Raw genomic sequence first — 10,262 nt, forward strand, 5'->3', positions numbered from 1 at the left:
CTAAAATCTCAAATTGGTACACCTGTGATAAATTTACCTCCGTTAGTTTCTGTTAAATTTTATAATCAATTTGCTGAGTTAGATGACACATGACAATTCACGGATGTACCGGTTTAGGGTTAGGTTTATGATTGAATTGGAAAAAGTGCAATAGGTTGAAAACTTTTTGGACAATTTTCACCCAAAATTCACCCTTTATTTCCTTTTAAGTTCCTTAGCCATTCCCAATTATCGTTCCTTCAGCTACAGCTTATCCAAAAAATTACTAGTTGAAAACTATGTGATTCACGTGCATTGAGCTCACATGAACCTTGTGGGGTTGGTCCAAGCTAGCAAGGCCGCTGTTATTAGTTCCTACAAGGTATTGGAAGATTAAAGATTCCGTGGGCATAACAATAGTGACTCCTGGGGTCATCAAGTCAGAAACGACAGTGCCTCGGCATTCCTCAAAGGTTAATTCCATGCAGAGCAAAGCAGAGGATAGCCAATTGCATAAACTTCACGAAATATGAGTTATCATAGGATTGTGATTTCAAATGTGCATAGGCTTTTCGGGAGTAAGGGTGCGTGTATTTGCTGTCCAAGCACAGGTAAGCAATTATAGCCATAACCAAGATTTGTATACATGACCCAGATGCTGAACTAACAAACATGAGTTGCGTCTATATCCTATTAAACACTTAGTCATGTCTACATATTAGGCGCACTTAATAGCAAGTTGTTCGATATTAGCACTAATCCTCGTTTATTATTTTTTATTTATTAAAATTCTAATTTATAATTATAAAATAACATTTGTGCCCTATTAAAACAGCATGACTGTTCGTAATAGTTGCGGTTATTTTTTATTATTTACTTCCGAATTTTGTTATTTTTGCCTAACGGTTATTAGGCGCTCTTACAATCTTTAGAAGGTCGAACATAACTTCGAAAAGAACAACCTTTTGAAGGTTGTGTCTTTTCGGACCTAACTTCTTAATTTTCGAAAGGTTGTATTTGTTCAATGATTATTTCTCAAAATTTATAAAATTCGAAAAAATAAAAAATTATAATTATATAATATTATTTTTAATCCGAAATTTCAACTATCTTTTGAGAAAGTATCTGTTCACTTTGCAACCTTTTCTGAAGGGTTGCTTCGGTTCTAAAGACTGATATAAATTCGTCAAGGTTTTTTTCTTTTCTTAAGGCTGATATAAATTCGTTTTCGATCTCATAAAAATTCTTAATCAAATTTTCTTTCTAAAAAAAAGTATAGCCATTGATTATTTCCTTTTAAGAGTTCTTGAAAAAATACCAAAATTGCTATTTGATATTCTCATTGGGATTTTGTTGGAAAATTTTTGCCGGGGCAAATAATTCCAAGAGTCAAAAGTCTGATTCAATTCTTACTTCTCGATTGCTTGACTTTTCCCTAACAGTACATAGGCTTTTTTCTCCAGAGTAAAGGCACGTTTATTTGTTGTCCACGCACAGCTAAGCTATTACAAGTCAGTCATGACCAAGATCACTGCGCTCCCATACATGAGTCGACTTTGTCTGCTTTTTAAACACCTGGTCTTGTCCACGTTGTTGGATGACATGGGCAAATGACCTGGTCTAGCGACTTGTTTCGGTGAAGTTCGGAAAGTGAACAGACGTAGGATAGAGGAATTGCTTTAACCCAGTTAGCTCCAACAGTTTGAGGTTGAGTGCATTCCACTCTGAGATCTCAGTTCCGGCCACCAACAGCAACCGATTGCACCATTCCAGTACCTCGGGGCAAAACGCCTTCCCGTAGAAGGTCGACTTCACCCACGCCGGTTCCGCCAAGTAGTTGTCTCCACGGCATGCCCCTTTCACTATTTCCTCCGCTGCCGCTTCCACTGACCTTATCGGCATCACCCCCACTTGTACCTAAGAAAATAGCATGAATACCCACTAACATTAACCATTTTGAGCAGTTGGCGCACATAATAACGACGGAGTGATTGCACTTGGATTAATCGAATCAAATTGATTTCATGAGACGGCAAAAGCTTGTCCCATGCTAGTCCCGCTTAGGCGAGATTCTGATAGAAACTGCATGAATATCTTAGATGATATCATACTCTATGATTGTACCCGGAAAAACCTTTCATCTCTCATTTGAGGATCCAAAACTATGCGACCTTCTTTCGAAAGGAACTTCCCTCGAGTCATTTCCGATTCAATCAAGCCTGGAGTCACAATGGTTATGGTAATCTCCGATCCCAATTCTGTCCTCAATGTCTCGTAGAAGCTTATTAGGGCCGCCTTGCTTGCCTGAGGAGATCCACTAGATTAGGACAATGAAAATCACAACCTTCCTAATGAATTCCCAACTTTCACAGAGCTATTTGCGTTCAGTGTCAAGAGTTAAGCAACCAGTAAGGAGACATTACCTTTCTCGTTGTCGATAGTAAAGAAATTCCAAAACCAAATCAACAAGCAGGCAGTGGCGATGATTCAAGCGTTAAAGCAAACAAGTGATAAGTGATAGGAAATGGCAATATCTTAACAATTATAATTCAACTGACTGAGGAATGCACGTGAAGTGATCTTGCCGTCCTAATAAGTCAATGGACTTACATTGTAGACAGGACATTCTTGGGGCCGGAAGCCACCCAGCTGCCGAAGCTATCCCTACAATCTTTCCTCTGCTTCTCTTCAGATAGGGTAGAGCAAAGAAGATGCTACACACCGAACCCCAGAAATTGATGTCCTTTACATGTCACGCATCAAAGGCAAGCTTATCAGATTTAACTTCCCAATTCCCAATCTTCTTTTTGTCCGAAGAAAAATTTGAGCTATGTATTGCAGGATCAATGGTTGAAAATGTCTTCACTTCAGTGCAATTCAATCAGAAAAGGAGATCAATTGATGGACTTATATCGGATATAACTTATACCATTGCAGGGGCGAGCTTAGTGATGTCGGGGCAGTCTTCAAACATGCGCATGGGAGCTATCCCGGCATTAGTCACCAGGCTAGTGTCGACCCAATGATCAACATATTATTATCAACGAAAAGATACTGTAAAAAGCGACGTGCTTACGGTGGCCAAAATGGTCAATCATTCGATCGACGAACCTCTCGCAATCTTCGGCCCTGGACACATCTCCTTGGATGACGACCACATCAGGAGAGCCCAATTGATAAGCCATGTCGGCCACATCATTCAAGCGGTTCTCCCTTCTCGCAACCAGCGCCAAGCATGCCCCTCTCCTCGCATACTCGTATGCAAGGTACTCAATTCACGAGATTAAGTAACAGAGCATTAGTAGCAGATGCGGGACTCAAGGTATGCTAAAAGTTACTCTTAAGATTGATATACTAAGTGATGCAATAAGTCTACACATGGACATTTAACCAAATAGCGCATACTCTTAAATGCAATAACAATCCGTCACATTACTGAATCACTTCATTTATACCAATTCGGTAAGCTAATCACAATATGCATAGCATCTCTCTTGTATTAAAGGGCCGAGATGCACAAATTTTTCGCAGGGTGGCGAGATATAGAAATCCTAGATCCACGCGATCTGAGGGTTGGGATGACTCACACGAGATGTGGGAACAATTGCCCCACTCACTTTTTGATGACCTACTAATATTTCTTTAGTTTTTTAATATTTTCAATTTTACCCGAGAAGAATTAAGAAAAAAATACAAGAGAAGCTATTATGCCACATTATCCTTAATTTTTGCCCCCCATAATTAGGAATAATAATAGGCAGTCGTGTGGTTATAAAGAATTAATTAGTTCACATACAAATTCCATTTATTATTGAACATATTTTAAATGCAAAAAGCCTTAAAAGTATTTACTTAGATTAGTAAGATTCACAAAAACATATATCATTAACTATTAAGTTTGCCCCCACTCAGAAACGGTTCTAGACATGGGGAGTTGATTTTGCATAAGAAATGACGGCACGAAAGAAAAAGGAAAAACTCGAAACGAGAGGGCCAAGAGAAGAGACAAACCTCCCCGATGCCGGAGGAAGCTCCGGTGATGAGGACGACTTTGCCGGCAACGTCCTTGCTGAAGGCGGAGCAGAAGGCGAAGAGGAGGAGCTTGAGGAAGAGGTAGGGCGGGAGGACGAAGAGGAGGGCGGCGATGGCAACCGGAGGGAGGCTGCGGTTCAAGAACGTGTGGATCAGATCCGCAGTTCGTCCCGTGGAGAAGAGGATGATGAACGTAGCCACGGAGATGATGTCCATTCTTTCTTCTTGATTTCGGAAGTGGTAGTGCCTTTGCCTTGCGTTCCTAAAGTGAGTGAGCAAAGTTCTAGGAAACGTAGCGATTTGCATGGACCGGATTCGACACGTGGGCTTGGTCATCCCCTGTCCTTTCGACAGCAAGAGAATGAGACACTGACTTGGATAATACGGAGACAGTAATAATTTTTAGATTTTTGTTCAATTTCCAAACTTGAATCCTTGGTGGTGGTTACCAAACGTAACTCACCAAAGCAAGGGAAGCATATGCTTCCGACTGGAGCTGTCTTGCCTATTCAGATGTATATGCCTGGCGAGCTGATAGTACTGCGTTACTTATTTTAACGTATCGATAAATTTATCAGAAATTTTTTATGATTAAAAAATTAATATAGAGTAAATAGGTATACCAATTTTAGGTTTTTCGTGATAATAACCTTCCTTTTTTTATCAAAAATAATTCGGTAGCTTCACGGAATCACTCATCCATGTATGATACAAACACTCATAGACGAGGTCATAGACGAGGTGGCATGACATGAGTGGCTATGGCATTGAATGTCACAAAAAAAGGACTGTGACGTTGACGTTAACCTACCCCCCAACTCCTTAAACTTGTTTGAAAGAGGCAAACGCAAGCTTGGTCAACCAAAACTCAAAGCTCTCCAAAGTTACCCAATGGTCTCAACCCTCCCTTCTGATGCGCCTCCGTTCTAGTTCCCAGCTCAGCTCCTAGTTAGATAGCCAAAACCCAAATGGATCTAATCCACAAGATCTTCAACCTCTTGCTCCCTCCGCTCGCCCTACTCGCCCTTCTCTCGTGGTTACCCCTTCACGTCGCCTTCGTATTGCTCAGGCTCATCAAGAGATGTCTCATGCACGTTGAGGATGACGTCGCCGGAAAAGTTGTGCTCGTCACCGGAGCAGCCTCAGGGATTGGCGAGGTTATTCAGTTCATGCTCTTTCATGCATAGGCTTAGTTATTTACTGTTGCCGTGCGATTTGATTTTAATTTTGTACACAAATGGTGTTCGCAGCAAATAGCGTATGAATACGCGAGGAGAGGGGCGTGCTTGTCTCTGGTGGACATAAGGGAGGAAGACCTTGAGGCGGTGGCCGGGAAAGCGAGGCTGCTCGGGTCCCCGGATGTGATCACCATCGGAGCGGATGTTTCCGACGACCATCACTCCCAACGTTTCGTTCACCGCACGGTCGACCACTTTGGCCGGCGTAAGTGGTCTATAACCTCGTGATGACATTCCTGTTCTTTGCTTTGGCTTTTTCTCTTTTGTTTGACCTTATGGATAGACTATACGTCATGGGCAAAGATTAGGACGATCCACATGAATTAGTCAAGTTTGATTAGTCTTCTCCAATGGGCTGTGCGAGCCCACAGAGTAGACAGGAAAACATCAGTTAGTCAATTCCCGCAACCGCGATGAAATTTCCGAGCCGCCGGATTAAGAAGCAGACCGGCCGCGGGGATGCATTCGAAGTTGTGTCCTTAAAGCATGTAGGAAAAGGTCCTAATGACGTCAAGATCCGAGTTTCAAAGAGAAAATGACAAACAATCTATAAACTTTGATTCAATGTACAATGTGATCACTGAACTTTTAATTTGTTCAATGTAGTCGTTGAACTTTAACCCAATGTGCATTATGGTCTTTGAACTTTTAATTTGTTCAATGTCATCTTTGAACTTTCGGTGTATGTTCAATTTATAGTCCTTGAACTATATGAAAATGTTCAATACAATCATTCCATTAATTCCAATTCATGGACTATATTGATCATTTTCATATGGTTCAAGGACTACATTGAACGTGTAACAAAAATCTAGGGATCACATTAAATAAATTTAAAATTTAGAGACCACATTGAACATTAGGCTAAAGTTTATGGACTACATTGAATAAATTAAAAGTTCAAGGACCATATTACACATTGGGGTAAAGTTCAGAGATTGTTTGTATCATTATCCCAGTTTCAAATTTTTGTGATATACCATCATAGATTTGAAATTCAAGTCAGAAATGGGTCGTCCGGCATCGCCTTTTACTTAATTAAACTTATGGCCTAGCGATGAAATGGGGATTGGGATCGAATCTATTTATGGTAAATGTTAGGAAAAATTATCCTAAAAGTCTTAAGCATACTGCACTTTTGTTAGTTCTATCCTAATTCTTTTAATTTTGCCAATTGAGTCATAAACATTTTCACGTTTTACCAATCAAGTTAATCCGACCAATTTTGGCCGGAAATCGTTGACTTGGAGCCGGGCCATCCTGCGTGACACGGCTGGCGTTGAAGTGGACAATTTTTAATGATATTTTAACATTTTTGAATTTTTTTTTTCTTTCACCTCTGGCTGGCGAGGTCGTTAGCCACATGCCTGGTCTGGGTGAGGGCCGCAACGCCCTCACCAGCTAGAGATGTAAAAAAAGAAAAGAAAAAAACATCGAAAAATATTAAAATATTATTTAAAAATTGTCCACGACAATACCGGCGATCCTACATGGCACGGCCGGCGTCGACGTAAGCAATTTCTAGCCAAAATTGACTGGATAAATTCAATTGACAAAATTAAAAGGTTTAGAACTGAATTAACAAAATTGCAATAAATTTAAGACTTTTTGGAAAATTTTCCCATAAATGCCAAGTTGAAACCTACTAAACAGCCCAAAAGAAGAGCTATTTTTCATTTTCCCCCCTTTTTGAGTCCATAGCTTGACAATTAAGAACGACACCATAAATGGAAATAAATCATTAGCTGATTGTATTATTTCTTCTTTACTATTTTCATTTCCCATGTTTTTTTGGGAGCGGTCAAGTGCCCTTTTTGCTGTAAACGACAATGTTGATTGCAGTGGACCATTTGATAAACAACGCTGGGATCGCGAAACATGGCCTCTTCGAGGATCTTAGCCACATATCAGACTACACTCGCGTCATGGTAATTCATCCTATCCTTCTTCTAATGTATAGGACATGCAAGTGCTCGACTGCTTGTACAAACTGTGCCAAATCAGACTCCTTTGTAGCTTTTTTTTTTTATTTTTATAACAGGTGTTTCATCCTTTTGCTTCTTCATTTCGTTAGGATGTGAATTTCTGGGGAACGGTCTACGGGACCCATTACGCCATTCCTCACCTCAAAAAGAGCAGAGGGAAGATTGCTGTCATTGCTTCCTGTGTAGGATGGTACCCCGTTCCAGGATTGTGCTTCTACAGTGTAAAATTCACCCTCTATCTTCCCTCTAAGTTCAACATTCCCAATTATCATTCCTCCAGCCATAGCTTATACGAAAAATTACTAGTTGAAATTGAGCTTATGTGATTCGCGTGCATTAACCTCACATCAGCCTTGTCGGATGGTCCAGGCTAGCAAGGCTGCTGTTATTAGTTTCTACGAGACATTGAGAACCGAAATTGGGGATTCTGTGGGCATAACAATAGTAACACCCGGACTCATCAAGTCAGAAATGACAATGCCTCGGCATTCCTCAAAGGTAGATATCGGTATTGCGTGCGTCGATCTAAGATCATTGGTATCAAGAATTTAGCGAGTGTGATAATGAGCTCATGACAGATTCAACTCATTTGACTGAGTGACAGGGTAAATCGAGATATATTCTGGTGGAGTCCACGGAAAGAGCCGCGAAAGCGATAGTGAGGAGCGCGTGCCGCGGGGACATGTACTTGACGGAGCCATTTTGGACGAGTGTCTTTTATCCGTGGAAGGTCCTATTTCCTCAGGTCACTGAGTGGTGCAATCGCTGGATTTACATCACTCTGCCAAGGGCTTCAAGAAGCGCAGGGGCTTGATCTTGAAGCGTCACATTGCCGTCCATTCAAACATAAATCGCATCGTAAGTCCACTTTCAGATCAAACAATGAGCTGCTGTACAAGCTCATCCTGTGGTTACTCCACGTGTAATATGAAGGACTATGAAAGTAATCTGAATTCCATGCAGGGCAGAGACCACATAGCAAACCAGAGCATAACCAAAAGCGTAAACTTACACGAAACACGAGCTATCATAGGATTGTGATTCCATATGTACATAGGCTTTTTCGTCCAGGAGCAAAGGCACGTTTATTTGGGGTGTAAGTACAGCTGAGCGAATATCAGTCATGACCAAGATTTCGTATACATGACATATACACTGAACTCAAAGACAAGAGTTGGGTACTTTTGAACAACTACTCTTGGCAGACGTGTTGAATGGCATCGGAAATGACCTGGTCTACCGACATATTCCGGCCAGGTCTGGGAATTGAACAGATGGAGAATAAAGGAAATTGTTTTAACCCGGTCAGCTTTAGGGTGATCGGTTTCGGGTTCCTTATAAGTTCCACTTAAAACCTAGAACTTACCCTCGGGTACAGGTTCCTCATTTTTTGGAATCTGAAACCTACTCGTCGAAACCTTGAACCTAGAACCTACCCTGTCACAGGTTCCATAATAGGTTCCAGGGTCTAACAGGTTCGTTTTTTTAATTTCATTTTTAGTTAAATAAAACGAAAATGAACGTAATAATACTTAACAAGCTTGTCATTCACAAAAAAGAATACAAAATACTAGTTTTCCTGGTATTACGGTTCAAATAAAAACAATCAAAATGAGAAGTCATTGTGTGAATCGATACTAGGGATGAGCGGTTCCATGTTCCATACAGGTTCCACCTAGAACCTGAAACCTACCCATAAGAATAGGTTCATCATTTTTTAAACCTGGAACCTATCCTATCACAGGTTCTAGGGTCTACCTAGGTTCCACCTGTATTATTAATGGACAATTGCAGTGAATCATCACCTTTAATAACCATCACTTGCTATTATGATCCACTGACCACAACTTATATTTAGACACACGAAAAATATGAAACATTAACAAGTCATAAAATGAAAGCCCATACTAGTGGTTCCAGATTATACACTCATCATCTAATGTCATGAAACACTACAGGATCACGTGAAAATATGAACCAAGAAAAAACACAAAAAACTTATTTAGGTTTCAGGTTCCAGGTTCCACATACCTAAAATCTGGAACTTACCCATCGAAACAGGTTTTCCAATTTTTGGAATCTGAAACTTACCCTGTATACCTTGGAATATATATGGAACTTGTAGGTGACTCAGCTCCAATAGTTTGCGGCTAAGCGCATTCCTCTATGAGATCTTGGTCCCAGCCAACAACAGCAACCTGTTGCACCATTGAAGTACCTCGGGGCAAAACACCTTCCGGTAGAAGGTCAACTTCACCCACGCTCGTTCCGTCAAGTAGATGTCTCCGCGGCATGCCTCCCTTCACTATTTCCTCCGCCGCCACTTCCACCGACCTTATCGGCATTGCAGTCACTTGCACCTAAATAATAACACGAGTACCCATTGACATTATCCTTTTTGAGCAGTCGGCGCGTTCTAACAACCACAGGGAGTCATTGAACTGGGATTAATTGAAACAAATCGAATTCATGAGATGGAAAAAGCTTGTCCCATGCTAGTCCCGTTCAGGCAAGATTTTGACCTCTTGTGATGTTTATTTTTACCGGATGGTATATAACAAGCCTCATCAGAAAATGGAAACTGCACGAATATCTTTTATGATTTATACACTTCCACAGTACACGAAAAAACCTTACATCTCTCAGTTGAGGATCCAAAACCATGCGACCTTCCTTTGAAAGGAACTTTCCTTGAGTCATCTCCGATTCAATCAAGCCCGTGGTTATGGTTATCCCGACTGAGGGTAAGTTATAGGAAATGGCTATTTCTTAACAATAATAATTCGGCCGACTGAGGAATGCAGATGAAGTGATTTTGCCATCCTTATGAGTTAGTGTAGACGGACATTCTTGGGGCTGGAAGCCACCCAGCTGCCGAAGCTATCGCTACAATCTTTGCTCTTCTTCTCTTCAGGTAGGGAAGAGCAATGTAACTGCTATACACCGAGCCCCAGAAATTGGTGTCCTTCATAAGTCGCACATCAGATACATGCTTTCCAGATTCAAGTTCCCACTTCCCAATCTTCTT

General features: G+C 40.9%; 2 protein-coding genes across 2 annotated transcripts; one reads left to right on the forward strand and one right to left on the reverse strand.

Annotated features, from left to right (window-relative positions):
• Positions 1-1,863: 1,863 nt before the first annotated feature.
• On the reverse strand, positions 1,864-4,227 carry LOC130138964 (11-beta-hydroxysteroid dehydrogenase A-like). Its single transcript, XM_056314746.1, has 5 exons — positions 3,991-4,227; positions 3,025-3,248; positions 2,909-2,987; positions 2,604-2,722; positions 1,864-2,296 (listed from the first exon to the last, which is right to left on the reverse strand). The coding sequence occupies exons 1-5, from the start codon at positions 4,225-4,227 to the stop codon at positions 2,092-2,094; spliced, it is 864 nt and encodes a 287-aa protein (XP_056170721.1). The 3' UTR covers positions 1,864-2,091.
• Positions 4,228-4,920: 693 nt separating this feature from the next.
• LOC115690478 (11-beta-hydroxysteroid dehydrogenase-like 4A) lies at positions 4,921-8,361 on the forward strand. Its single transcript, XM_030616821.2, has 6 exons — positions 4,921-5,168; positions 5,262-5,454; positions 7,092-7,177; positions 7,324-7,455; positions 7,604-7,732; positions 7,839-8,361. Exons 1-6 carry the CDS (start codon positions 4,980-4,982, stop codon positions 8,046-8,048), a joined length of 939 nt encoding a protein of 312 aa, XP_030472681.2. The 5' UTR covers positions 4,921-4,979; the 3' UTR covers positions 8,049-8,361.
• Positions 8,362-10,262: the final 1,901 nt, after the last annotated feature.

This window comes from Syzygium oleosum, unplaced genomic scaffold, assembly GCF_021117445.2.
Source record: "Syzygium oleosum isolate NSW1041296 unplaced genomic scaffold, Sole_v2.1 Sole_v2.09, whole genome shotgun sequence".
Lineage (NCBI taxonomy): Eukaryota > Viridiplantae > Streptophyta > Magnoliopsida > Myrtales > Myrtaceae > Syzygium > Syzygium oleosum.